The sequence below is a fragment of the Bison bison genome, unplaced genomic scaffold (genome assembly GCF_000754665.1).
Source record: "Bison bison bison isolate TAMUID 2011002044 unplaced genomic scaffold, Bison_UMD1.0 scf7180017864248, whole genome shotgun sequence".
Classification (NCBI taxonomy): domain Eukaryota; kingdom Metazoa; phylum Chordata; class Mammalia; order Artiodactyla; family Bovidae; genus Bison; species Bison bison.
In genome coordinates, this window is record NW_011494820.1 from 1,488,557 (window position 1) to 1,516,305 (window position 27,749).

A 27,749-nucleotide genomic window follows, 5' to 3' on the forward strand; every position below is an offset into this window, starting at 1 on the left:
CCTCCTCCCCCCTCCCTGGCTCCCCTCACTGGTGCCAGGGCTGAGCTTAGAGGGACTGGCCTGGGGCCTGGGAGCAGGCTGTTGCTGGGGGCTTGAATGAGGCAACCTTGCCTGGGAATCTGCTGGGCTCAAAGAGCTATTTATAGGCCTGCACTGGGAATGGGCCAGCGGCCTCCCACCCTCAGCCCTGAGTGCCCTCTCTGTCTCCCCCACACTGGGTCTTAGGCCAGGGACTGCTGCGAGTCGGGGGCGGGAACAGGGGAGGAGGCTGGTTGCCCAGAAGATGAGCTAGGAGGCAGGACCCTCCTGGAGAGCTGGGCCTCAGGAACAGACGCTGTCCCCTGAAATGCCTCTCACACACCTGACATATCCACAGGGCACGTGCAAGCATATTCACACCTGTCACATACAACGTCATTACCAACCACTGATATGATGTCATATCCCAGATGTACAGTGAGAGCACGTGCAGCCCAGCCACACCTGGCCAGGCCACATATAAGTCACACGGGCCGCTCACACTGTCACCTGGCCACACACAAGTCATATCTACTGTACAACCAAACTCACAACTCTGAGCCCAGCTGCACCCAGCCCCTTCACACTCAAACACACCTGTTGCCGTGCATACCCACGGAAACTTAGCCTTCCTGGCAGCCACAAACAGCTCACGTCTGCCCCACGTTGTTTACAGCCAAGCATGATTACAGCCATGGGCATACCTACAGTCAGCACCCAACCGTGACCACCTGATGCCAAGTTGCATGGGGACAGGCCCCCGGGGCCACACTCACAGCACAGTCACTCATGTTCACCGTCCAACACACTCAGTTGTGGCCCAAGGTGTTCCCTGGCCAGCTCAGCTCAGCCCCTTCATGTGCGGCCACCCCCTCTCCTGCCCACTGTCATCTCCACTTACCTGGAGATGGTAAGGCTCACAAGCTTACCTCCTGCAGGACCGACGAGTCCTGTCAGAAACAAGTGAGCATCCTTTTACCCTGAGCTGGGCCCTGCAGTACCCATGCAGGCCCCGGTGGATAAATCAGACCCAGATTGGCCCCACATGGGGCTGCCAACCCCAGAGGATTCCATCACCCTTACCTCCACAGGCTCTCCAGGCTGCGGACTTGGGACAATCATTACACTTATGCCCCAGGGGGAAACTGAAGCGCAAAGCAATCTGAGGGCTTTTCCCTGCCCTACTCCAAGGTGACAAACTTATGGGAAGTGGGACCTGTTTTCTACCATGAGGGTGGCTGTCTCCCCAGAGTCCTTGGTGACCTATACTTGCTGTGTGACTTCAGCAAATCCATGACCCTCTCTGAGCCTCCATTTTCTCTCCTGAAAAATGCAGAACTCAGCTCAACTCCAGAGTGAGACTGAAGTTTGCATCCCGGTTCCCCTGGGTGACCTTACATAAATGACTTCTTTGCCTCAGTTTCCCTCAGCCAACCAGAGTTACAGTTCCTGGCTCTTCTAAATTTCCCTCTGCCCTACCCCCTGGGGTGAGGAAGGAGGGAGTGATTAGTCTCTTCTCACTAAGGCAAATGAATGGACCACTTTTGGCTGCTCTGCTGGGAGCTTAGAGCTGCTAATTCCCTGGAGAAACAGGAGGTTCTTTCATGCCCAGGCGCCGGTGGGGTGAGGAGGCGGGAAGAGGGTATGAAGCTGGCTTCATCCCAGTGGGCATGGTGGCTCCATGCCAAGACCAGGAGTGGTAAGGGGGGCCTTGGGGCTGTGCGTATCCTCCCTGGGGAACCTTGGCTGCTGAGTGGCTGAGCGGCTGTATCCTTCGCTGTAAAATGGGAGTGACAAGGACCAGCACAGCAGATTTAATGATCTAGTGGATGGAGACAGACGTGGCTTCAAGTTAAACACAGGGTAGGTGCTCAACAAAGGTCAACCACTGTTGTTATATGTCAGCCTGAAGAGTCCACTGAATTCTCTAGCAGTCCCATAAATAGAATTCTCTTAATTTCACAGATAAGGAAACCAGCTCAGAGAGGTCAACATATTTGTCCAAGATCACACAGCCAATGAGTGAATGGCCTAACCAAGATTTGAACCTGATCTGGACTCTCCAGGGTCCATACTCTTCCTAAATTCTTCTAGAGGTAGGGAGGTGGTTTTTTTGACACTCCCCCCCCCGACCCCCCACCAGACCCTGCCAGCCCTGGCCCTCAGACCAGCAGAGCCAGGTCTGGATGGCACGAGGCCATGACTGAATGCAGGAAGTCCTGGCAGGCAGGGGCTGATGGGGTGGCCCTTCCGCTGGTGTCCCAGTTTCCCAGACAGCCCCCACTCCTGGTGTGGACTTGGGCAGACACTAGAAGGATGCCAGGAGGACCATTCCCCCAGCCCTTGAAGAAAGGGCTGGATCCCAGACCATTCAGTTAAAGCCAGGAACTGCAGCCTCTTGCCAGTGGCTGCTCTGTCCAGAAGTCTCCATTCACGCGGATTGGATGGGATACCGCCTTTCTCAAACACCTTTCTTGACTGCTTTAGGCCCAGCAGGATCTCAACTCACATATTTTATTCAAATTCATGGTCTTTTTATTCAACCAGGCCTTTGCTTATGCTGTTCACTCTGCCTGCCCATCCACCTCCCCACTCCAATTTTTCTCACCTTGGTGAATTCCTGCCCACTCAATAAGATACAGGCACAATATCCCCTCTCCCAGGAAGCCCTCCCTCAGGTAGACCCTCTACTTCTCCAGCCTCATCTCTCCCTCTGGCTCAGCTCTGGTCCCATGGGGCTGGGATTATATGTGTCTAGTCCTTTCTTCCCCAGATTGGGAGATCTTCAGATATGGGGCTGGAACTGAGACCTCTCATAGTCCTCAGCATCACTCAGCACAGGGCTGGGCAGTAGGGAGTGGCAGGAGTTGTTTACTGAATCAGTGAACCAAACCTTTAGCGGTGTATCTGAGGCTTTGTATAATCCAGCTTGGCAAATTCCTGTTCATCCTTCAAAACCCACCTCACATTACCCCTCCTCCTGTCCCAGGCAGCATTTACTACCAAGATAGATTTGGAAGCCAGGACTTCTGTGTCCCAGTGGTGACACACAAGGCTGATAAAGACGCCCAGTACTCGCACCAATGGCTTCTTCCCCAACTCTTCCTTTGGCCTCTGGGAGGCAGTGAAGTGCAGGGATTCCCAAGCTCTGGGCTTCCCTGGTGGCTCAGTGCTGAAGAATCCTGCTTGCCATGCAGGAGACGTGGAAGATGTGAGTTCGATTCCTGGGTTGGGAAGATCCCCTGGAGAAACAAATGGCAACCAACTCCAGTATTCTTGCCTGGGTAATCCCGTGGACAGAAGAGCCTGGAGAGGGTCGCAAAAGAGTCAGACATGACTTCCCTGGTGGCTCAGACAGTAAAGAATTCTTCTGCAGTTAGGGAATGAACTCGGCAGACTTCGTTCTACTGGTGGGAAGATATCATTATAAGAAGTCTCTTGCACTTTAAAACTAGTGCTCTATACCCGCAGGTACCAAAGGACAGCCGCCCACACACAGTAGGCACGCATTTTCTTTAGATACCTGCATTTTCCCTCCATATCTGAGAGACTTGCTTGTAGAAATCCATGGCCCCCTTGTTTTCCACCGAAGTAGGAAATGTCACTGCCTGTCTCCTTGTAGGGCTGGCCTTGGGGAAGTCCTAGGGAAGGAAGGCTCCTCCTCTAGTAAGCATCTCCAGCTTCAGTTTTTTATTGTTGTTTAGTCATTGTGCTGTGCTCAGTCATGTCCGACTCTGTCCATAGAGATTCTCGAGGCAAGAATACTGCAGTGGGTTGCCATGCCCTTTTCCAGTGCATCTTCCCAACCCCGGGATCGAACCCAGGTCTCCCTCATTGCAGGTGGATTCTTCACCGTCTGAGCCACCAGGGAAGTCGTGACTGACTCTTTAGTGACCCCCTGGAATGTACCCCTCCAGGCTCTTCTGCCCCTGGGATTTCCCAGGCAAGAATACTGGAATTGGTTGCCATTTCTTTCTTCCCAACCCAGGAATCGAACTCAGGTCTCCCATGTCTCCTGCATTGCAAGCAGGATTCCTTTCCACTGAGCCAGCAGGGAAGCCCGCAATCAAGCCCGCAATCACTGGATCAGGGCCCTTTAAGAGGCAGGCACTGAGGGGCGGGGCAAATTAAACCACGCCCCGGTCTCGAGGGCCAGGCGCGCCTGCGCGGCTTTCACGCGGTTCCGGATCTTGCTTTTGGTTCCGAAAGCAGTTTGAGAGAAACTGAGGCTCCGAGAAGGAACGACCACTCCCTAAACCGATAGGAAACCTATTTACCTTCCTTGGACCCACTGTGAAAGGCCTGGCCTGGGATCGTTAGCAGTGTCTCCGAAACTCCAGGTTTTTCCACCAAGGGGTTGGTTGGTCAAGGAGACATTTAGGCCTGGAGAGACTGGGCAGTGAGGGATCTTGTGCCGCGCTACAGGTGAGGGCGCGTAGATTCTGAGGCGTGAACAGAGTCGCGCTCTGGCCGCCTGGATTCGAACCTGGACTGAGCCCAGCTCTGAGTCCTGCGAGGCCTCGTGGAACCGAGATGGCCCACTCTTTGGTTTGTCCAGAGACAGTGAGCAGGTGAGAGCCCCGGGCAGGGGTGGGGTGTGAACGGGGGCGGGCAGTGGCGGATGAGGCCCTTGGCCTGGAGTGCAGTCCCTAAGGGGCAGACAGAAATGAAGGAAGCGGTGGTGAGGAAGGGGTGAGCCAGGGAGTAGGTGAGCCCGCGCCACGGTGCTCAGCACCTCTCCACGCTGCGACTCTGCCTTTAGGGTGAGTTCGGTGCTGAATCGGAACACCAGGCAGTTTGGCAAGAAGCATCTGTTCGACCAGGACGAGGAGACGTGTTGGAACTCGGACCAGGTGAGGCACTCTCTCCCTGGAGTCTCCACCCCTAGTGTGAATCAGAATCAGGGCGGGGAGTCTAAGAGATTCCCTATTGGTCCAGTGGTTGAGAGACTGATTTCCCTGCTGAGCGTGTGGGTTCAGCCCCTGATTTTGGAACTAAGATCCTACAAGCTGTGCTGCACTGCCAAAAGAAATGAATGAAAGAATTAGGGGTCCAGTGTCCCCTGAGAATTTGGGGGCTCCCCAGCTGGGCAGATTGGCCAGGAAGGGAACCTGTGCTCACACTATGCTCCCCACCCCTCATGGACTGTGTGAATGAGAGAGACATGGCAGGGCTGCGTCTGAAGTGCTCACGGGCCTTTCCTTTTTTGTCTGCTTCCAGGGTCCCTCCCAGTGGGTAACACTGGAGTTCCCCCAGTGCATCTGTGTCTCCCAGCTGCAGATCCAGTTCCAGGGGGGCTTCTCCAGTCGCCAGGGCCGCCTGGAAGGTACTGGAAAACCCTGGAAAGTAGGGGATTAGAGAGGGCTCGCTGGCCTCACTGCCTCTTTCTCTGCTACAGGTTCTCTGGGGAGTGAGGCTCTTAGCAAGATTGTGGATTTTTACCCTGAGGACAACAACTCGCTTCAGATATCCTGTTTCAGCCGCTGGGTGGGATGATCTGTGCCTCTGAAAGCTGTGGGCCCCGGCCTGTGACCTTGGGCAAGTGGCCTCTAGGTCTCCACTGGTTCACCTGTAAAATGGGCTCACGACAGTCTGTTCTGTGTGAGAGCTTCTCAGGGACCAACAGTGTGCGGGTGACCCAGCGCAGTGGATGTATCTGAGCTGGGGCTGGCAGGTGGGAAAAGATAAATCTGTTTCCCTTGACTGTTCAGCTTACACCTTCCCAGTGCCACCTGCTGAGGTGGACCGGCTGAAGGTGACATTTGAGGACACCACTGATTTCTTTGGCCGAGTGGTCATCTATCACCTACGTGTGCTAGGGAAGAAGAAAGAGTGAGGCTGCTGGGTGGCTGCCTCCTCCAGGAAGCACAGCAGAGTCCTTCAAGTTCTGCACAGAAGGTTTATTGGTTCCTCTTGGAAAGGGCCCCCTCCCACCGTCTGTCCAGGAGCTGCCTTTGAAGCCGGTTCTGGGTTCCCCCAGCTCTGGGTCAACCATTTTGTTCCCTGAGTGTCTTGAGTCCCTGGTGGGCAGTGTTTACTCGGGGTCGGCAGGCACCAGGTTGCTCTGGAAGAGTTTGAGGATGTGGTTCTCGATCACCTGTTGCACTGGAAACAGAACAGGGAGGAGGTGGGCCACGAACTGAACGTCGGCTGCAGAGGCACAGGCTGACCTGTACCTTCCCCTCGGGGTATGAGCAGGGCCCTCAGCCCTGGGGCCTGGATGGAGGACCCATTTCCTCCTCAGGGAGATCAGATCCATGCCAGAGAACAGCTGGGAAGACAGAGGGCCCCTCCCTAGCAACCTCAATTTCCCCGAAGTTTGTAAAAATGCTTTTGGGGAGGTTTTTCAGTTATAAAAATATTCCTTACCCAGCAAAATTGACAAACTGGAACTTTTAGAGTTGAGAAGGACTGTGAGAAATTATTTGTTTCAAATGGACTAAAACTTCATCAAGAAAGGATGGAATGGGATATTTCCCGTGCACCACCCCCCATGACCCCAGGGATTAGTTCTGTTAGGATCTCCCCATTTTCTGAAGTAGGGACTCAAACTGGGGTCTGTCTCCAGCCCCCATTCACATCCACTTCCTGCCATGGAGGGGGCTGGTCTCCACGGCCATGCGCACTGTGGCCCTCGTGGTATCCTCGCCCCATCGGGGCCTCCTTTAGACCACTCAGTGCCTGCACGTCCCTCCATTACGGCCCCTGTCACCGATACACATCGGCCTCCTGCCCCAGTACACGGGAGCCCCGAGAGCTGGGACTAGTACGTGCCCAGGCCAAGTATACACCAGCACCTGATGTTTGCTAACATGAACACTTTCGCTGCTCGCATCTGACATCCAAAAGGGGTGTCCCGGGCACCCTGCTGTGGGTTACCCCACCTACAGCACCCGGACACTGCCTCCAAGGGTCTCAGGCCAACCTTTCCGATATCCCAAGGCCACGGCGAGGTCCATCGGGGTGTAGCCGGAGTCTGCCTCAGTGGTGAGATCAGCTCCTCGGGCTGCAAAGCAGAACAGGTGCTGCAGAGGAAGCTGGGCTGGAGACTAGGAGCCTGGGTGGGGTGCGGAGGTGCAGGGACTACCCACCACGCAGCCACGGGTCTGCTGGTAGCTGTGTGGCCCTGGACTAGAGCCTGACTTGATGCATGTGGCCACTGGGATCTCCACCTCCAGGGTCTCTGAGGTCTGCAGAGTGTGGGTGCTCAAGCCAGTTGGCCAGACCCCTGTGCTGTTCCTGCCACCTCCTATCCCCACCGCAGTCCTCCAGGAGAAAGCTCTTACCCATCCCAAGAGCAGTTCAGGCAGAGCTCAGACCCCTCCCTGGCCGCCAGGATTCCTGCAGGGCCAGCCTCTATTCCACTCACCCAGCAAGGCCTCCACGCACTTCACATGGTTCCCACGCACGGCGTACAGCAGTGGCGTCCCTCCATTCTGTCAGGAACGGGTAGAGGACCACCGACACCATCTTTCCCAGATTCTCATGACCCCCCCATACCTTCCAATTTAATGTGGTTCCTCCTGTTTGTCACTTGGCCCATCTATTTTCTTCCCTGGATCTCAGCTTACATACTGCTTCTTCCAGGAAGCCCACCCTGACTTCCCTTGGCTCTCCAGGCAGCCTCGGCTCTGTTCACTACATCTGAGCTGTTTATGTGTCAGCTAAACCCCTCAAAAAAAAACCAAAAAACTGGGAGCTCTGTGAAGCTTGGGGATGGGTCTCAGCACTCCGAACAGACTTGGTACCCTGTGAGGCGCCCAGGGCCAGTAGGTGGCGCCTCACCCAGTCATAGATGTTGATGTCCACGTCTCGTTCCAGCAGAAGCCCCACGATGTCCGTGTAGCCACCGGTGCTGGCCAGTGACAGGGCACTCTCCCGCTCCTTGGCCAGGATGTGGGGGTCGGCACCCTGGGAAGAGCAGAGGGGGCAGTGACAGAGCCAGGGCAGAGGGAGGGCTGGGGGCAGCCTCTGCAATCCTGGGGCCCCCGTGTTAGCTCCATCTTACAGACACGGCCCCAGCAGACTCAGCTGAAACCGCTGCCCGCCCTCCAGTCCTCAGGAAGCCCCCAGCTGGGCTGGGACGCACCCACTCAAGCAAGAAGCGGACAGTCTCGATCTCTCCAAAGGCGGAGGCCCAGATGAGGGGGGTGAAGCCGCGCTCGTCCGGCTTGTTGATGAGGTTGTCGCCTGGCAGGAGGGGGGGGGTACCACTGGGATGTACCCCTGCCCACTCTCCCCAAGGCTGTAGAACTGGGGACGGGGTGGGCGGCTGGGGTCAGGTGTGGGGCAGGGAGGCATACGTGTGGATGGCACATGTACAGACGTAGGCACACATGTGGAGGCTCAGGTCATGTCAGCAGCCACACGCACACACCAGCAGGTGAAGTCACGCTGGCGTACGCGTGTGGGCATGGACACACTGGCACACACGTGTGGGCACACACCTTTCCTCAGATGCTCCTTCAGTTGGCTCAGCTCCCCTTGGGCTGCGAGCTGGTGGATGGACAGGGCTGGGGGCCAAAGAGAGGCAGAGTCCTCACCTGTCCCATCCCTGCTCCATTACTCCCTGTCCAAAGTTGCGCCTCTCAGCCCCTGCCACCCCGCCACTTCTCTCGCCCCGGGGACCAGGGGCCCACTCACAGTCCAAGGTTGCTGGCAGGGCCGAGACCTCATTGCCCCGCTGCCGGTTGGTGAGGGTCGTTGAGTGCTTCAGGGAGTTGCCTGCTGGGAGAGAGAAAGGGCTTCGGTTTCCCCTCAGTATGTCTTGGGTTTTAAGGCCAGACCCTGGAGGCTTGGCAGAGAAGGCAATGGCGACCCACTCCAGTACTCTTGCCTGGAAAATCCCATGGGCGGAGGAGCCTGGTAGGCTGCAGTCCATGGGGTCACCGAGTTGGACACGGCTGAGCGACTTCACTTTCACTTTTCCCTTTTATGCATTGGAGAAGGAAATGGCAACCCACTCCAGTGTTCTTGCCTGGAGAATCCCAGGGACAGGGGAACCTGGTGGGCTGCCGTCTATGGGGTCGCACAGAGTCAGACAGGACTGAAGTGACTCAGCAGCAGCAGCTGAGGGCTTGGAATTACCAGAGGCTGTGCCTGTCTCCAGTATCCACTCACTCCACCCTCTCAGAGGCCCAGGGTGTATATTTCTCCTCCATCCTGGCGAGGTTCTGCACAAAGTCCCTGCCCTCAAGGGCCCATGGACAAGCCAGGGAGTCAGACAGAAATAGAAACAGAATGAAAGCTTAAGCTGAAATACGGGCTCAGGAGAAATGAAAAGCAGGTGGAAGAGGGGCAGAAAGAAGGAAGGGCGGGGGGCGAGTCCCCTTCAGAGAAAGTGGTCAGAAAGGGCCACTCTAAAGAGGCCCAACTGGGAGCCTGGCCAGCTGAAGAAACCTGGGGAGAGGTGCAGGAAGAGCATTTCACACAGCGGGAACAGCAGGGGCAAAGGCCCTGGGGGGACTGAGTAAGACACTCTCAAAAGATTCCCATCAAAAGAAATCCTTGGGTCCTCAATAAGTCAGACACAGAATTATCATCCGACCTAGCATGGTACCCCCCAAAGAGTTGAAATCACATGTTCAGACAAAAAGTGTACATACATGTTCACAGCAGCATTATTCACCAAGAGGAACAACCCAAATGTCCATCAGGGATAAATGAATACAGTAAATATGGTCCTTCCATACTACAGAAGATCAGTCAGCTATAAAAAGGACGAAGTACTGACACACATTACAAGGTAGGTGAACCTTAAAAACACGCTGAGTGAAAGAAGCCAAACAGAAAAGGCTGCATGTTGTATGAACCCATATATAGGAAATGTCCAGAACAGGCAAGTGCATAGGAACCGAAAGCGGATTTTGGTTGCCAGGGGCTGGAAGAAGGGAATGGGGAGTGACTGCTAATACCTCTGGGGTTTTCCTTTTGGGGCGATGGGAGCGTTCTAGAACTACAAAGATGTGGAAGTGACACACCATGGTAACTTACTGCCACTGACTTGTAAGCAATTCCAGTTAAAATGGTTAATTTTATGTGCATTTTAACACAATTAAAAAAAAACAGTTAAGCAATCCCTCACAGGGTGGAGAGGGAAGACACATTCAAGGTGATGGGACATAAAGACAGAGGGCCTGATATGCCACCGTTCTTGCATCCCAGAAGCAGGAGTCCAGGGGAAGTATCCTACCTTGAGGTGAGGAGCTGCCAGCATCTGACTCAGGATTCCCAGGCTCTGGGGTACAGGGGAAGAGACTGAGGACCACAGTGTCTGAGCTGTCAGGGGCCTCGTCCCTGGGGTCTTCGGGGTCCCCAAATTCTGGGGTTGAAGGCTGCTGGGTCAGGCTGAGATCCTCGGCAGGTTGGGTGTGCTCCATGGGGAAAGCTGGTGGAAGGGCCAAACAGGGAGAGATGGCAATAATTATCAATAACTCATTAAGTAGGCACTGACTGCATACCTGGCCTTACACAGTAAGGGTGGGTAAACTCAGACTCAGCCAGAAAATTAACACCAGAGTCCAGTTTTAATTGGCCTTCTCAGACCTACTCCTCCCCACCACCAGAGCACACACAACAGGCATTGTTTAAAAGCCCTGGCTCTGGGGTCCGCTGTGTGTTTGAATCCCTCCACTTTATACGCTGTGAAAGCTTGGGCATCTGACTTAATTTCTCTAAGCCTCAGTTTCCTCATTAAAAAAATGGGGACATGAGGCCTAAAAAAATCATGTCTGTAAATATCTGAGCAGGAGGCCTGATACCCGGGCAGATCTTAATAAATGTCTGCTGTTGTTTTTTGGGGGGAGGGGGGAAATCCCTAGAATGAGCGAGGGCTCAACAAAGATGTGATTGGCTGCATCTCACCCTCCCCTCCCAAGCCAATCCATCAGGGTCCACTCACCTCCAGCTAGACTCCTCTGTCACCCGACGCCGCAAGTCAGGGTACCCCCAAACTTGGGGGCGCAACTCACAAACTTTTCTCTTCCAATTGATGTAAGGGGCAGCAAGATGGAGCCTGTACTGTCCGCGCCTTGCCTGCTTCTGCTGGGACGAGAGCAACTTGATACGCGACCGCTACCCCCCACCCCGAGTTCTCCCACTGCGCCTGCGCACCCCCGCCCCCCGCAAAAGTGCGGAAAGGCTGGAGCAGTAGGAGCGGTTTCGGGCCCTTTAAGGCTTGAGGGAGGGCCGTGGCTTCCGCCAGGGCAAGAATTATGCAGTTGCGCCTGCGCATTCCCGTCCCCGCCGCCCCGGAGGAAGCCTCGTAGGGTCGGGAGGGATGGGCGGGGCCTCAGAGAGCTCTCTCTCGATTTCACGGCTCTCGTCCTCCTCACCCCTAACTCCGCCCACGTTTTTCCTGACGCAGCCAATCGGCTCCGCCTTCGGGCTTTCTTTAGTAGAGGGGCGCGAGGGACTCCACCACTGCTGCCCCCTTCCGTAAAGAATATCTCCTATGCAGGCGTGGGGGCTCAAGAGCCTCTGCAGGGATTTGGTGGCAGCAGTGGGGTACAAGTGCATGGAGTATTTCCCCAGTTTGTCTGCCTCCGGAAAAGGGGTTCGGTAAAGGAGGGAGCCCTTGCCCCTCCTCCGCCTGAGGCGTCCCTCCTGGAGCTTCAAGGGGTCTCCGGCCCCTCTTCACTCACCTCCCGATTGCCTCTTTCCCCAGTCTCTCACTCACCGCCTTTCTGTCTGGGTTGAATAAGAATCTAGATGGGAAGACCAATTAGTACCGGAACTGGATAAGCGCGGCGTCCAGTTTCGCAGGGAAAGTTTAGGCTGTTGTCTCTACCTCCAGACTTCCGGTTCCGGTCCTCGGAATAGGGCCGTGGCTACTATGGAAGAACCCGAGATGCAGCTCAAGGGGAAGAAAGGTGGTGCGGGGCCCCACGCGGGGCGGGGCGGGGCGGAGGGGCAAGGACTCGTAGAAGGGCAATCTGAAGGGGGTGACAGAGGGCCACGGCAATGAGGGAGCGTTTGGGGGCAGTGATTGAATTGCCAAGAAATCCTGGCTCAACCGCTGACTAGTTTTGAAACCTTTAGAGACTATGTGCCTCAGTTTTGTCATCTGTAAAATGGGGAGTATAATAGTCTCCTTGCCTCCCCCCATAAAATTGTGAGAATTCAGTAACCTGATATGTTAAAACAATGTGTAAAACACTGGAAGAATGCCAGAGGCGTGGCAATTGTTGTGTGTAACGTTTCCTTTGTATTTAAGCATTTGCATATCTTTGTTGTTGGAGCCGCTAAGTCGTGTCCGACCCTTTGGGATCACATGGACTGTCAGCCCACCAGGCTCCTCTGTCCGTGGGATTCTCCAGGCAGGGATACTGAAGTGGGTTGCTGTGCCCTTCTCCAGTTGTATATATCTACATATTTGTAAATGACATAGTTAAAAGTTACAAAATTCCACAAGCTATTTTTAAAGTGTCAATGTCGTTGTTAATTTGTTACATAGATTATTGCTAGTGAGTTATTTACACGTCACAAATACGTGTAATTCCACATCCTTCATAACAGCACTGTGAGGTGTAAGCTATTACCACTGTGTTCATTTTCAAAAGGAGGAGCCCTAAGCGGGTAAGAGGACAGACAGTTTGGAGGTGGCAGGCTGGGCTCTGCCTGAGTCAGGGCGCAGTGGTGAGCTGGGCACACCCAAACTGGACAGTCGCAAGCACAGCCTCCCTCGACTCCCAGACACCAGCAGGTTCCCCGTCACTAACTACAGTGTCCTGGGCAGTGGAATGGCGTCCATCTCTGCAGCAAAGCTTAGGTGGGTTCTGTTATCCTCCCCTTTTTCCAGATGAGAGAACTGAGGCTCAGAGATACTCCTGCCCTCACAAACCCCAAGTCTTAGATAAACATAACCTAATAAAGAATGAGAATTTTTATGTCTGAAACGAACAAAACATTGGAAGTCAACTATACTCCAATGTAAAATTTTTAAAAAAGAATAAGAATTTAAGTATAAGGGAAATGAATAAGTTCTGAGGTTGAGAGTGAGGTTGAAGGGACATCTGATTAAGCTTGGTAATTAGGGAAGGCCAGGAGGTGACATTTGAGCTGAGACATGAGGGGTGAAGGGAAATGAGAGGTGGGGATGGAGGCAGTGTCATTGGCGGGATCAAGTACAAAGGGCTTGAGGTGACACAGTGTTCAGAGCTGTGCTGCAATGCTAGTCACAGTACTTATTCATATTTTAATTAAAATTAGGTAAAATTTAAAATTCAGTTTCTGAGTCACATTTCAAGTGCTCAGTAGTTGAATATGACTAGTGACTACCATATTGGGCAGTATAGTTTATAGAACCCTCCCATCATCTCAGAAAGTGCTTGTGGAGAGTGCTGAATGTCCATGGAACAGCCGTGAGGCCATTGTGCCTGGGGCAGAGGGCCAGGCAGGCGGTGGTGGGGGCGTAGTAAGAGTAAGCAGAACATGCAGAGCCTTCTGGGCCATGTGAAGCAAGGCAGATTTAATTCTCTGGCTGATGGAAGTCATGGGAGTGTTTCAACCAAGGGAGAGACCTATCTGATATGTTTAGTAGGAGCTCATCTCGTCTGTTTTGTGGGGATTGGATTGTTGGCAGGAAGCGGAGCAGGGAGACCAGGGAGCAGCTAAGTTTGGGATCTAGGTGAGAGACAGCTATGCCTGGACCAGTAAGGGCAGTGCGGTGGTAGAAGTGGGTGAGTTTTGGGCTTTGTTTTGTGACCGAACAAGCAGGAGCTGCTCATTGATGGGGTAGGAAGGGCAGGGACCACCATCTGGCTGCTGTTTTTGAGGCACACCCTGGGATGAGGAGTTGTCTCTAATTAACTTACTAAGAGAGCCCCACACAGGAGAGGGGGAAACAGGACAGGGTTGCAGAGGAGGCTGAGCAAGCAGCGACCTCAGGTGGAATCCTGCAGAGGGGAGCCACGGTCCATTCCCACAGGGGAGCTTATGGGGACGAGTCGCACCTCTGAGTTGTTCGGACACTCAGCATGGGTCATGGGCTTTCCTCCCCCTCGGTGGTCAGTCTTGGCCTAGAGCCATCCACCCATGTAAACTTGCAGGCACTTTTGGGTCCAGTTGCCAGTGGGCATCTGAAGAAGAATCTCTGATTTTGTCACAGGTAAATGAAATGTGAGTGGATCTGAGCGGGTAGCAACAAGCAAGTAGGTTTAGGAAGGGAAGGATCATGAATTCACTGGATACATTAATGTCATCAAGATTGAGGCCCTTCTGTGACTCCGAGATGGAGTTGTTTGGCCCTGCTGTGATCATCTGCAACCCATCACCAGGGCCACAGGTGACCCAGCTGGGAGGGATGCTGGGCACTCGTCTACTCTGGGTGGACTCACAGGTTGAGCAATCAGGAATCTAATGCTTTGTCTCCTTGATCCCCCGTCAACCCTTTCCCCCTCTCCCCACCGGCCCCACTTTGCCAACTGTCCGTCCTGGACCCAGTTACTGACAAATTCACTGAGAGCGTCTACGTCCTGGCCAATGAGCCGTCTGTGGCCTTGTACCGGCTGCAGGAGCACGTGCGCCGCTCTCTGCCTGAGTTGGCCCAGCATAAGGTGAGTGTCCTGCCCTAGCGACTGACCTCTCCCAGGGTCTGCACCTTGTGAGCTGGGGCCTGCTAGGTGGAACAGGGGCTGTTGGTGTAGGAGTTAAGGCTGGAACATGAGCAGGGAGGTGCATGGTCACTGACCCAGCTTGGGGCTGGACGGATACATGTGGGGTGGATTTGGAAGAAGAAGAAGGTGCTGCGTCTGCTGTGACCCATGTGGTGAGAAGGAGGCAGCCACAGGAGGACCCAAGGGAAAGATGTGCCCAGGCAGAGGGAACAGCCTGTGCAAAGGTCCTGAGGCATAGCTGCCATGTGTTCACAGAAAGCCCAGACTGAGGAGGGGTGGGAGTTGCTGGAGGAAAGATTGGGGCTAGAGGGGGCGGGTCTCTACAGCCGTGGTGATTGGCGTTCGGGTGCTCCATTCCAGAGAACTGGGAGGAAGGAGGTAACAGCCAGCCCTGCTCATGGCTCCCCACCCTCCACAGGCTGACATGCAGCGGTGGGAAGAGCAGAGCCAGGGAGCCATTTACACCGTGGAGTATGCCTGCAGGTGAGCACTGCCCGCCTTGCGCCACGGTGGCCCGGGTGTTCAGGGGCTTCCGTCAGCTGCCTGCTGAGCCCTGGCCTGCCAAGCCCACCTGGGTAGGGGCAGGTGGAGCTCGACTCAGCTGGCCACAGGGCAGAGTTCCAGCCCAGACCTGTGCTTCTCACTCTTTGATTCTCACGCTTCTTCCTCGTCCTCAGCAGCCCCCACCATCTGTCACAGGAGGGGGTCCTAAGGATTCCAGGAGGTGCCTCAAGAGGCCAGTGTTTCCCACCCACAGTCAGGACCACAGACTGGCTGGTGGGGTGGATGGCAGCCGGGGGTAGTGCCCAAAAACATTACTGTTTATTTTAAATTTTTATTTCTTTCTAATTTTTTATATTGTTGTAAGAGGCACATAAGTAAAATTTATCATCTTAACCATTTTTAAGTGGACAATTCAGTGGTTTCAAATATATTCACAATGCTGTGCAGCTATCCCCGCCACTCACCTCCCGAGTTCTTTTCATCTTGCAAAACTGAAACTCTGTCCCTGTTAAACATGAACTCCCCATTCACCACCCCCATTCCTGGCTCTTGCCATTCTACTTTCTGTCTAAAAATCTGACTGTTCAAGGGACCTCACATTAATGGGATTGTACATTTTTTTTTTGTCTTTTTGTTGACTGTCCTCTTTCACTTAGTATCTTCAAGGTTCATCCACATTGTAGCCTGTGTCCAAATTTCCTTCCTTTTTTTAGGGCTGAATACTATTCCAACCTATAGCCAGATCACATTTTGTTTATCCTTTCATCTCTTGGACACTTGGGTTGCTTCCATGTTTTAGCTACTGTGAATACAGTTTCTGTGACCAGGGATATACCATTTATTGTGTTTTCTTGTTTGCTTACCTTTCTCTAAATACCCAGAATTCTTAACCCCAAGTGAAAGATGCACCCGATAATAAAAAGCAGTAGTTGGTGCTTCTCCGTTTTATTGCAGCTTTGCCAACCTGCCTCCTGTGCTTCTTTGGCTCCCCGTGACTGTATTTCATGTCCGGGCTTGTTCCGTTTGCTTTAGGAGTTGGTGACTTAGGAGTGCTCTTTGCTCCTAGTACGGGCTGTAGGTTGTTTTGGTGGAGGCTAAACTGGCACCCCACTCCAGTACTCTTGCCTGGAAAATCTCATGGGTGGAGGAGCCTGGTCGGCTGCAGTCCATGGGGTCGCTAAGAGTCAGACATGACTGAGCGACTTCACTTTCACTTTTCACTTTCATGCATTGGAGAAGGAAATGGCAGCCCACTCCAGTGTTCTTGCCTGGAGAATCCCAGGGACCGGGGAGCCTGGTGAGCTGCCATCTGTGGGGTCGCACGGAGTCGGACATGACTGAAGCGACTTAGCAGCAGCAGCAGCAGACACTCCCCAGCAGTCCTTGTCCGTGGCACTGTGGGATTTGCCTGCCTGTTTCTGTTGTGTAGTCGAAGTTCCTTGACAGGAAGTCCTGTTGCTGGGAGTTCTGCCATCACCAGCCTTGACCCCTCTGCTGGGGCTGGAGGGTGATCTAGACTGATGGCATCTTCCTGGGGATTGTGGTCACAAACACTCTTCTCAGCTCCAGGAAGAGTAGAAAAGATAAGGGAGTTTTTCTTGCAACTACTAAATAGTTCCTGGTCCGCCAAGAACCTTTTGGCCCAGGTTGGGGACTTCCCGGGTGGTCCAGTGGCTAAGAATTCAAGCTCCCAATGCAGCAGGCCTGGGTTTGAGCCCTGATTTGGGAGCTAGCACTCATGTGCCACAACTAAGAATTTGGATGTTGCAACTAAGGATCCCGTGTGCCACAGCTAAGACCTAGCACAGCCAAATAAAAACAATTTTTTTTTAAAGGCCCAGGTTTAAGGAAGAACAGATCAAAGTCTGTATTGTCTCCCAGTTCCACTAGCTGCCCTGTCCATTGCAGGAGCTTGGACCCTGGTTGGCTGTTCACACTTACATTTTAATGAATTAAAATGAAATAAAATGAAAGATTCAGCTCCTCAGTCTCACAAGCCACACTTCGAGTGCTTAACAGCCAGCTCAGTGGATAAAGAATGTGTCCATCATGTTCCAGAATGTTCCATGGGACTGCCTTGTGGTAGGCAGGGGGCCAATCTGCTCTGAACTCTGAGCACTTCTCTTTCGTGAGATGTAAATCTCTCTAATGCTGATAGACTGTTTCCTATGGACATGAAAGGGCCCTTTTAGTTGTTGAAAATGCCTCACGCAGTGTTAATGGTTGGTGTGAATCTGGAAGACACTCTATGGTCTGTTGGTTGGGCCAGTTGTGAACTTGTGTTAGACAGCTTTTTATCGAAGTTGTCAGATACTAGGAAAGCTGACTGCATTTGGTGGTGTCAGATGAGCAAATGGAGAGTCTGAGTTTCAGCCAGCGCTCCCCACCTTTGATCTCATGTCCATTTCCAGGCAGGTCCTTGACTGATAATAAATGGGATTGACTTCTTTGTCTTTAATAGAAGGACTTGGAAACGACCTTTTATTTTTACTGCAGGTGTCATTGCACACACAGCTTTCTGGCCTTAGCGATGCCCAAGAAGTTTGCTGAATATTTCCTGTAGTGCTGTTGGAAACAACATTTTTATTAGACATTCATCAATGTGGCAGCAACGTCAGAGCTTAGCACAGCTTTGCAGAAGTGCCTCTCTAATGGTGCTGAGTCTAAACTCACTTTTAGCGCTTTTCACAGTCCAGCTGACAAGCTTCCTTCAGAGGGAGGAATAGGTTACCTAAAAGGAAAGCATGCTATTTAAAAAAATGAAAGCTGAGTGCTGAAGAATTTATGCTTGTGAACTGTGGTGTTGGAGAAGACTCTTGAGAGTCCCTTGGATTTCTAAAGGAATTCAGTCCTGAATATTCATTGGAAGGACTGATGGTGAAGCTGAGTCTCCAATATTTTGGCCACCTGATGTGAAGAGCTGACTCATTGGAAGAGACCTGACCTTGATGCTGGGAAAGATTGAAGGCAGGAGGAGAAGGGGACAACAGAGGATAAGGTGGTTGGATGACATCACCAACTCGATGAACATGAGTTTGAGCAAGCTCTGGGAGTTGGTGATGGACAGGGAGGCCTGGCGTGCTGCAGTCCCCGGGGTCACAAAAGTCGGACACGACTGAGGGACTGCACTGAACTGATGTTATTTTGAGTTATACGTGGTCTTTGCTATGCATGCGGGCTTCCTCTAGTTGCGAAGAGTGGGGGCTGCTCTCTAGTGGTGCTGCTCAGGCTTCTCCTTGTGGCGGCTTCTCGCCGCAGAGCGCAGGCTCTAGGGTGTATGGGCTTCAGCAGTTCTAGCACACGGGCCCTAGAGTGCCTCTTCAAGCAGCTGCGGTGCACAGGCTTACTTGCTCCAAGGCATGTGGAATCTTCTCAGACCAGAGATCAAATCCGTGTCCCCTGCGTTGGCAGGCAGAATATTATCCACTGTACCACCAGGGAAGCCCAAAGCATGTTATTTTTGAGGTCATCTTTGAACGCTTACAGCTTCTTCAAAGCATTAAATGGTCTAGCAGCCATCAAGCAAAAGTTGTGTCTTGCCATCCAGTGTTCTGGTCCACAGGGAAATCTAAACTTTATGCACAGTAAGCCCTCAGGAAGGCCCATGGGATCCCCCAGCAGCTGGACAAACCATTGGGCCAGTGCGGGTATCCACTGAGGTCTGGTTGCAGTGTCCACTGGTCTGGTCTGGTGCCGCTGACTGGGTCCCCCCTCCCGTTGCAGTGCCGTGAAGAACCTTGTCGACAGCAGCGTCTACTTCCGCAGCGTGGAGGGTCTCCTCAAACAGGCCATCAGCATCCGGGACCACATGAATGCCACGGCCCAGGGCCACAGGTAGCTGCTGGGACCGCCCGCCCCTGCTGCCCTCAGCCTCCTTGCTGCAAGGACCTTCGCTGCTCAGCCAGGAACTGCACCTTCTCGCTCCTTAGACAACTCCCTTTCTTGGTCTCATGGTGGCTGGTGACTTCCTCTTGTCCTTTGCTGTCTCTAGTGGGAGTTGAGTTAGTCCACACCCGGCTCCCGTGTGCTGCTGTGTGCTTGGGCTGGGTGCTGGGGGCGTGGCAGTGACCGAAACACGTTTGCTCGCGGCCTCAGGGAGAGGCACACAGCAACCAGGTAGACATGGAACAGACAAGAGCATTCCAGATACGTGTGAAGGAGGAGAAGGGGGCCCCCTCTGAGGAGGTGGCAGAGATGCCAACAGAGGTTTGAACAAAGCGCAGACAAAGGTGACCATGGGTGGGTGTTCGGTGTGGCAAGGGGGGGCAGAGGCCCTAGGCCTGGTGAGCTGGATGTGTTGGAGGACCGAGGCAGTTGTAACTGGAGTGGGTGCAAGCGGGGAGACGGGGCTAGGCAGGTGGGCAGGGACCTCGAGGGCAGCAGGGAGCGTGCCCAGAGCTGAAAGAGGCTTTGAGCCGATGACCAGATGGTGCAAGAGTGAAAAGTGCTTACAGTCCTTACATAAGGGGGAGAAGTAGCTCTTTTTGGCTTTGTTTTCATTATAGTTTAATAAACATGCATTTGAACACCTATGTACCTGCTGTACCACTTCCCAGGTGGCTCGGTTGTAAAGAATCCATCTACCAAGCAGGAGACACGGATTTGATCCCTGGGTCGGGAAAATCCTCTGGAGTAGGCAGTGGCGACCACTCCAGTATCCCTGACTGGAGTACTGGAGTACTCCATGGACAGAGGCGCCTGGTGGGCTACAGTCTGTAGGGTCGAGAAGAGTCAGACACAGCTTAGCGACCCAGCGGCGGTGGCAGCAGCACGTGCTGTAAGCCGTCACTCAGCCTTGAGATGGTTCTGACTCCTGCAGTGTGGGGTTCTGGCATGCCTGTCCCCCACAAGGCCTTAGAAAGGAAGAAAACACCTTTATGTTGCTGTGTGTGATAACAGACACAAGAACCGTCAAAACCGAAAAAGCCTTGCATATGTGTAAGAAGGGGTATGCAGTGACCTGCCCTCTGAGGGTAGCATGAGCGGGGTTCTTGGGGGTTCACCGAATCACCAACTGGCTTCTCTGCCTCGGGTGCGTGACCGCCACTGGGACTGGAGTTCACTGCAGCAAGCTTTGCACACTACCCCTTCCCTCCCACAGCAAGGCCACAAAACCGATAGCTCCTACTTTCAGCTCCGTTGCCCAGCTGCTTCCAGAAGCCCTGCTTGTGCCTCTGAAAGACACCAGTAGCAGCAGCCGCGTAGTAGCTGCTCATCCCCTCTTGCCTCTCTTTGCAAGCCCCAGGGATCTGAAGCTCCCAGGCCTACATGAGACCTAGCCGCAACCTCTGAAGTGGGTAGCTGGTCCTGTTTTTTACAAAGGATACCCTGAAGGCTCAGGCCAGGAGTCCTGGGAGACTGGAGTGTGACCCCAGTGTGCAGTCCAGTCTAGCCGAGCACGCCTCAGGGCCTTGGACCTCAGCCTCATAGATGCTGCACATGTTTTGTTCCAGCCCTGAGGAACCACTCCCACCCTCCTCAGCCTGATCCCGGAAGAGACTTGGAGGTGCTTCGGCCCCTCTGACCAGGTCAGTGCCAAGTGGACCTGGAGCCTCTCTGCTCCGTGCTCTGAACTAACCCATCCCCTCAGCATCTGAGGAGGGACCTGCTTGACTAACCACTGGGGTTTTCTCCCTGGGCTTGTTCAGTGGTTTCGTTTATGGGAAGCTAGAGAGTAGGGGCACCTGGTGCCCTCTGCTGCGCAGGGCTGTCAGCCCATCTCCGTGGTGCTCTCTGTCGTCTTCCTGCCTCTCATCCAGGCCACAGACCCTGTCTGGATCCCAAGGGCCCCTGCCCTTCAAGAAGAGCAGAGCCCCATTTTCGCTACCCTCTGTGTGCCACCTGCTTGCTTTACCCACACTCACTGTCTCAGGCAGAGCCCAGCATGGCAGTTATCCACCCGGCTCTGGAATCCTCTTTCTACTGGTGACCTGCCGTGTAACCCTGAGCAAGTCCCTCCCCACTCTGGTCTCTGCTTTTCCCTTCCATCACAGTGGTTCATTAGCGGCAGAGAGGACATTACTACATACAGAGATGCCTGTTGCAGCAGTCAGCTACTGCTACGTGACAAACTGCCCCCAACCTTAGCAGCTTATGACACCAATCATCTGCCTGCTTACGGTTCTGCAATTTGGCCTGGACTCGGCCACGTGGGGGCCATCCGTGGTTCTTGATGGGGTCCGGTATTCTGAGGTAACCTCGCATCTGGCCCTTGACCAGTGCTGCCTGGTGTTGGGGGGGAGTGTCTAGTCCATGTGGACTCTAGCGGGCCAGCCCAGGCTCCTCCTGGTGCTTGAGTGCCCGGGGTGCACACACTCCTTCAGCCTTCCCTTGCTGTACAGTTATGGGCGTCCCATTGGTCAAGGTCAGTCACGTGGCCAGGACCGGGACCAGTGGGAGAGGACTGCAGGAGGGCTAGTACCGGGAGGTGTGGTTGCCATCTGAGGAGAGCATGGCACGGAGACTGGCCTGGCGTCTTGTTCTGTGCTCATGCAGGGTAGACACAGGCAGACTGGAGGGGCCAAGGGGCTGACCGTGCCCGTGGCTTGTTTAGCTCTCAGCCTCCTGCTCATTTGCCATGGTGTGCGCTTGCGCTGCGGGTCTTCTCAGAGGGTCAGGGGAGGCCTAGATGGGGACAGGGACCCCTGTGCCTCCTCGAGCAGCAGCCCTGAGTGCCAGGAGGTGGCAGCATTCGTGGGTGTGCAGGCAGAGTTCTTCTGGGGCTCCTGCCACGTGCTGGGCTTGGCTCTGGCTATTGGGGTAGTGAGGAACACTACGGATTGTGGGGTTGCTCAGGGGACCCCTGGGAGGGCCTGGAGCAAGAAGGGCTGCCAAGGGGGTATGCTGGGGACACGCCCCAGCTGATCCAGGGTATTCGAAGGAGAGACGGCCTAGGCGACTATTTATATGCTAATTAGAGATATAAAGAATAATAGAATGAGGATAGCTCAGTAGGAAAATTCAGTGGAGAAAAGAGGCTGAGTAGCTTGGTTTACGCGGGAGACCAATAAAACTTCAAGACAAGAAGTTTGCACCACTTACGTAGGCCACAGGCGCCCTCTCGAATAGCGGGAGGTGCCTCACCCTAGACACCTTCTCGAGTGGGTCTTAGAAGCCCAGGCATAATTAGTAAGCGTGGTGGGTTCCGCGCTCCAGATGGAGACTCAGCTGGAAGTTAAAGGGAAGAATGACATGGGGAGACCAAGCGTTGGTGAGCAAGGCCCGTAGCTTTATTTTCAACAGGGGTTTTTATACCCTAAGTTACACATAGAGGATAATAGGGGATGCAAAGTCAGCAGTCTTTGATTCTTATCAAAAACCAGGGTTTCTTTCCTGCAAATTTATCGTATACAAATGGTTTAGGTGATTTACATCATCTTCTGGCCAGAAGGCCTACTAACATTCTATGACTCTTGACAAGGACTTATAAACAAAGACTTATTTTCTCTAAGAGTAATTATTTTAAGGTTTGGCACCATCTTCCAAAGATAAAATTGCATTCCTATAGGGCGGATGTGTAATGGGTTTACAACAAAGGAAAGAATTTATTACCTTAAGGGTCTAAAGTTACTAACACCAAGGCCACTACTTATTTTTTTCTATATACCAACTATTAATTAATACACATTCAAGGATACAATTCAGGGGATGTGAAAACTTGGCAACAAGCATTGACTCATCAATGAAATCCTTTACTAGTTTATTCTGACAGTCTCTAACTCTCTGAGAGGCTCTAAGCTATTTGAATATCTTAAGCTTCCCGTGTGCCTCTGGAGGCTAGGAGACTGTAAACAATCGTATGCATAGCTGCAGGAGTCCGGGTAAACTTGTCAGGCGAGTTAGAGAGCCATCTGAGGGGTTTGGATTTAAACACTCCTAATTGCCCAGGAACTTTATTAATTGGAGCTGTAAGTTAACTCTTTGACAGAGAGAGAGCGAGATGGTGGTAGGGGACAGCCCCCAGTAAAGTCAGAGGTGAGAGCACAAAGCAATAAAGTAGGCAGACTCTGGTTTTTGGGGGGAAAATGCTCGAGAATATCCGGGCGGACTCCTGAGGCTCGATCCCGCCTTTGCGTATGCCGAGCCTCCTTCCTCATGACCTTTGTCATGAGTGGAATGCCTCACCGGCTCCTGGCAGGGGTAAGCAACGCACCCCATTTCACCACCCAGTGTTGCCCACCATCCCTGGACCCACACGCCCCCATCTCCTGCATCCTGTGCCCTGGTCCCACCCACCCTCGCGCCTCAGGAAGCTGCCCTGCTGCCCCTTCTACCCCCTCCACACCCAGTGTGTTTCTCCTGCACCTGCCTGGAGGCTCCAGGCCAGCCACGAGTGCCCCGAATCATCTGCTGTCCCTTGACTGCGGTACCCCCTCAGAACAAAGTGCTCTTTGGCGCCTCCTGATCCCACCTTTGTCGCTACAGACCCTGCTCTTCTCCCCAGAATTGCCGCCCCACACCCCCTCTCAGAGCCTCTACTCCCACTGTTCCCCAGATGGCTCCCCCACAGGGTTATTGGTGACCTTTCACAGGTCTTCCCTGCTTCTCCAGGCCCAGGGCCCTACACACATCCCCATTTTGCAGAAGAGGAATCAGGCTCGGAGAGGCAAGGCAGGGTCAACATCATGACCGGAAATGCCAGGATTCACACCCAGACTCTCTAACTCCCAGCACTTCAGCTCTTCTCTTGGCCCCACCCAGGATCCTGCTTCAGGTGCCACCTCCTTGGGGCTCCCCTGAAGCCCTGGGGACATCTCAGAGCTCACCTTGACTCTCATCTCTACCCCCCTAGCCTGACCAAAGCTGGACTCTTTGACACAACCTTGCGGGACTTGGTGGGGACCGAAGACCAAGCAAGTGTAGCCGGCGCATCCCTCTTGCCTCTGGGCCAGCCATGAACGTTCTGAGACGAGGCTTTACTGCCCTTGGATTCTTACCCGCCCCTCACTGGCCCTGGACATGGCCTTGGCCCCTCGGACCAATAACTGCTGCCACAACCACACACCTGCTGTGTGTCCAGCTCTGTGCCGGGTACTTCACAGTGGTCATCTTTCATCCTCAGACAGTCCTGTAAGGGAGATGTCACCCCAAATACAGATGGGAGAAGAGAGGCTCTGAGAGGTGGCGTCATTTGTGCAGGTCACACAGCTAGGGGAGAGCAGACCCTGGTCTAATGTGGTCCCAGCCCTGCCCCTGCCTTGCTGTGTGACATGGGGCCTGGCTCTCACCCTCTCTGGTCCTACCTTTCTCCATCTAGACAAGAAAGCATGGACTGGAGCCTTCTCTACAGACTAAGGCAGACATTTGTGTAATTGCCTGCCTGGACTGTGTTCTAACTCAAACAGAAATGCCCACCCCAAGGCCATATATAGAAGACACCCTGACCCCAGGGGTAGGTGTGGGACCCTGGCCTGGCTAATCAGAGCGCCCCATCTCCCAGGTCACAGTGCTTGGTTCGAGATGGGCACGTGATCCAACGAGAGGTCTTCCCTGAAGATTTTGCTGGGAAAGTACGAAAAGTACCATCTTCTTTCTCAGGTTGGTAAGCTCAGCAGATGGAATGTGGAACCTAAGAACATCCAACCTGGGACCTTGGATCTAGCTGTACCTGACACAGAAAAATCTTAATTCTTCAGTTTCATGAGTCCCTAGAATCACTGCATTTGCCAAAATTGATCTGAGTCTGTTTCTGCTGACTTGCGGAGATCCCACACTGATCCCCGAGGATTCCAAGCCTGGGAGATCAGGGCCCCTGGTTTGTATGGCTCCAGGGTCAGCTGTGTGCCAACACAGTGCCCAGCAAAATCTATCAGGACAATCAGAATGGAGTTGTTGAGGGTACAGCCAGTATGGGCCCCAGGCTCACTGCTCTGGGAGCATCCCCCAACTTGGCCCTGTGAAGTGGTTCAGAAGGGTGGGGAGCAGAGAGGGCCCCGGTCGGGTGGCAGGGCTGTAGAGGGGCCTGCGGGCCTGGGAGGAGGGATTGGGAAATAACTGCCTCCCGCCATCAGGAAATGGTCAGCCCTCCGTCTTCTCTGCTAGGGTGTCCTGGGGGTCTGGGTGCCACCGTTCTGTCTTCCCTCTGCCCTAACTCAGTTTAGAGGGAGGAGCCTCAGGTTCACTATTGTAGGCCCTGACTGGTGTGTAGTTGGCCCCCCGAGACACTCTTCATCCACTCTGAAAGCACCTCTTGTCCATCTCCTTCCACCATGAAGCCGTTTATCCAGCAAACACTGATCTGTCGGAGCTAGGACCTGTCTACCCCAGGGGATGCCCTGGTGAGCCAGACAGACCAACCCTGGCCCCAGAGCTCAGACCCCCTAGACGGTCAGCTTAGTGATGTAATTGCATGAATCCGAGGGCCAACCTTGGATGGTTCGGGTACAGTGAGCTAGCGGGGAGCAGTCATGGGGTGCCCTAGACCTTCCGAGGCTGCTTATCACCCACAGTCTCTGAACACGACCTCAGCCAGTGACTAACAGTACTGTCAAAGAGGTCTGTGAGGGACTGTAGGTTGTCAGATCCCACCACCACCGCAAGTCCTGTGCGCCCTGGGGGTGTGATTACTTTTGCCTTTCATTCCTATGGCCAATTTGCCCTCCACTCCTGGTGAATGTCCCTGGGGCTTCCCCCATAGCTCAGTTGGTAAAGAATCAGCTTGCGATGCAGGAGACCCGGGTTTGATCCCTGGGTCGGGAAGATCCCCTGGAGAAGGAAATGGCAACCCACTCCAGTATTCTTGCCTGGAGAACCCCATGGACAGAGGAGCCTGGCCGCCTACAATCAATGGGGTCGCTAGAGTCGGATGCGACTTAGCGACTAAACCACCACCTGGCGAACGTCCCACCCCCGATGACCGCCAGGGGGCGCAAGAGGCAAAGCCTTGGCAGGGCTCTCCACCTCTGAGCGGTCATTGTCCGCAGTCTTGGCAGATCCTGGAGAGTGCAGTGTGACCCTTTGCCCTTTTTCACCTCATGCGTCCTTGCTCCAGTTATCCAGAAAGTGAATTAAGACTTGGAGAGGCCACTACCCAGAAAAACCTCGCACCCGCCCCCATGTACTAGTGGCCTTATCCACCAGAGTGGAGGGTGTGGGCATTCCCTAGCTCACTAAGACTTGCTCTCAGAAACGACCTCCTAAAAAAAAAGAAACGACCTCCTCGTGCCAAGAGACATTCAAGTAGGGATCCTAGCGCCCGTGAGAGTGGAGGTAACCTGGAAGGGCTCCTTGGGTAACGTGCGGGACCCCTCTTTTAGATCTCTGGATGGAGTAAAATGAGGCCCGAGAGGGCAGCGACTTGCCTGCGGCTGGTCCACGGTGGTCAGGACAGGAGTCAGACATGAATTTTGACTTTCTGTTTTGAGTCCTGATCCAAGTCCCGGTACTTATTTTACTCCTGCCCTGCCCTCTCAGAGGGTCCTGCTCCTGGGAATCCCGTTGCCAGCCCCACCTCATCCCTCAGCAAGGCCTCTGGTTGCCCCAAGGTTGGTCCCCAGACCCCTAGACTACTCAGAACCTCTCCAGTTTTTCAAGAAACCCATGAAAACACCCCTTTTGTGCTACCACAACACACAGCCCAATCGCAAGGAGATCCCAGACTCCAGGAGACAGAGATGAACACAGGCATTTCTGAACCTCTGGGCCAGTGCTGAGGTGGGAAGAGGGATGGGGGTGTCATAACACCAGATGGAAGGGGGATAATGAAGGCTTTGGAGGAGGAGGGGGTATTGGAGACCGAGCCTGAAACACTTCTACCCCTGAGGAGGCACCACTATTGTCCCCGTTGTTCCCATGAGCAAACAGGCTCAGAGGAGTGAAGTGACTGGCCTGAGGTCACACAGCAAGTGGGAGTCAGAACAGGTGGGAACCCAGGGTCCTTGAAGCCTGAAGCCCTACCCACTGAACCACACTGCCCTTACCATGGAGGAGCTGTCAAAGGCTTCCCCTGCTGACATTCTGGGAGAATATATGGAGAAGGGAGACTTGGGGGGAGCAGCTTCTATACCTACTTAACCTTCCCACCCCTGTCCACCTTCCCCATCTACCAGGCCTCTTCCCAGATCTCCCTCTCCAGCCTTTTCTATTCCAATCTCCCCTGAAATCTCCCTTTCAACCCCCAGTCTCTTACTCCAGCTCCTAAGAGGGTCCCCTCATCAGAAAAGACTGAGGTCAAGGTTCCTGATTGCCCCACGGGAGGATGTGGGCCCACACGAGCTAACGCAGCCAGTGATGGGCACACGTGTAGGACAGGAACAGGGGTAAAGGGGAAAAGAAGGAGCCAGTATAGGAAACTGAATGATGGAAGAGGGTCTGGACTGGGTTGGGAAGGAGAGAGGTGGAAGGGGGCCACATGGCCGGGGCGAGAATGCAGGAGGGAGCCCCAGTGGTGGGAGAGGGCGGGAGGTGTGCCCCACGGTGGGCATCCCCAGCTGGCTCAGCTCCGGCTGCCCCCAGGGCTGCTCCAGCTGCTGCCCTCACGTAACCAGAGCCTGCCTGTTGCATCAGAGGCAAGCAGGCGGTCTCGGGTAAACAGAGCGGCCCTCGAGGGGCCCAGGGCTCCCTAGCCACCTCCACACTCTGCAGGACTCATTCTGTGCCTTGGAGCCTAGGCAG

General features: G+C 53.9%; 3 protein-coding genes across 9 annotated transcripts; 2 read left to right on the forward strand and 1 right to left on the reverse strand.

Annotated features, from left to right (window-relative positions):
* The first annotated feature begins 4,174 nt into the window (after positions 1–4,174).
* NR2C2AP (nuclear receptor 2C2-associated protein) lies at positions 4,175–6,426 on the forward strand. The gene is made up of 5 exons (XM_010847267.1): positions 4,175–4,589; positions 4,781–4,871; positions 5,239–5,344; positions 5,417–5,484; positions 5,735–6,426. Exons 1-5 carry the CDS (start codon positions 4,552–4,554, stop codon positions 5,852–5,854), a joined length of 423 nt encoding a protein of 140 aa, XP_010845569.1. The 5' UTR covers positions 4,175–4,551; the 3' UTR covers positions 5,855–6,426.
* Positions 5,904–11,790, reverse strand: RFXANK (regulatory factor X-associated ankyrin-containing protein). 5 transcript variants are annotated; one of them, XM_010847262.1, is made up of 10 exons: positions 11,661–11,790; positions 10,919–11,058; positions 10,211–10,405; positions 8,662–8,745; positions 8,466–8,531; positions 8,108–8,208; positions 7,804–7,929; positions 7,388–7,454; positions 6,944–7,024; positions 5,904–6,123 (listed from the first exon to the last, which is right to left on the reverse strand). In XM_010847262.1, the coding sequence occupies exons 3-10, from the start codon at positions 10,395–10,397 to the stop codon at positions 6,053–6,055; spliced, it is 783 nt and encodes a 260-aa protein (XP_010845564.1). In that variant the 5' UTR covers positions 10,398–10,405; positions 10,919–11,058; positions 11,661–11,790; the 3' UTR covers positions 5,904–6,052. The 5 variants fall into 5 exon arrangements, with proteins under 5 accessions (XP_010845564.1, XP_010845566.1, XP_010845565.1 ...); XM_010847264.1 differs by having other exon boundaries at positions 8,662–8,742; positions 11,661–11,746; XM_010847263.1 differs by lacking the exon at positions 11,661–11,790 and having other exon boundaries at positions 8,662–8,742; positions 10,919–11,235.
* Positions 11,756–25,828, forward strand: MEF2BNB (MEF2B neighbor). Of its 3 annotated transcripts, none has more exons than XM_010847259.1 (6): positions 11,756–11,888; positions 14,461–14,573; positions 15,052–15,116; positions 18,861–18,971; positions 20,591–20,665; positions 24,675–25,828. In XM_010847259.1, the coding sequence occupies exons 1-5, from the start codon at positions 11,852–11,854 to the stop codon at positions 20,622–20,624; spliced, it is 360 nt and encodes a 119-aa protein (XP_010845561.1). In that variant the 5' UTR covers positions 11,756–11,851; the 3' UTR covers positions 20,625–20,665; positions 24,675–25,828. The 3 variants fall into 3 exon arrangements, with proteins under 3 accessions (XP_010845561.1, XP_010845560.1, XP_010845562.1); XM_010847258.1 differs by lacking the exon at positions 24,675–25,828 and adding an exon at positions 23,929–24,254; XM_010847260.1 differs by lacking the exon at positions 24,675–25,828 and adding an exon at positions 21,131–22,030.
* Positions 25,829–27,749: the final 1,921 nt, after the last annotated feature.

Excerpts from the sequence above, each read along its gene's own strand:
- NR2C2AP (XM_010847267.1), top strand. The coding sequence starts at position 4,552 with ATGGCCCACTCTTTGGTTTGTCCAGAGACAGTGAGCAG. Across the intron at positions 4,590-4,780 it reads TGTCCAGAGACAGTGAGCAG|GGTGAGTTCGGTGCTGAATC; the intron begins GTGAGAGCCCCG and ends CTCTGCCTTTAG. Across the intron at positions 5,345-5,416 it reads TCGCCAGGGCCGCCTGGAAG|GTTCTCTGGGGAGTGAGGCT; the intron begins GTACTGGAAAAC and ends TCTCTGCTACAG.
- RFXANK (XM_010847262.1), bottom strand. The coding sequence starts at position 10,397 with ATGGAGCACACCCAACCTGCCGAGGATCTCAGCCTGACCCAGCAGCCT. Across the intron at positions 7,930-8,107 it reads TCCGCTTCTTGCTTGAGTGG|GGTGCCGACCCCCACATCCT; the intron begins GTGCGTCCCAGC and ends TGCTCTTCCCAG. Across the intron at positions 6,124-6,943 it reads GGCCTTGGGATATCGGAAAG|TGCAACAGGTGATCGAGAAC; the intron begins GTTGGCCTGAGA and ends TTCTGTTTCCAG.
- MEF2BNB (XM_010847259.1), top strand. The coding sequence starts at position 11,852 with ATGGAAGAACCCGAGATGCAGCTCAAGGGGAAGAAAG. Across the intron at positions 11,889-14,460 it reads GCAGCTCAAGGGGAAGAAAG|TTACTGACAAATTCACTGAG; the intron begins GTGGTGCGGGGC and ends TCCTGGACCCAG. Across the intron at positions 15,117-18,860 it reads ACCGTGGAGTATGCCTGCAG|TGCCGTGAAGAACCTTGTCG; the intron begins GTGAGCACTGCC and ends CTCCCGTTGCAG.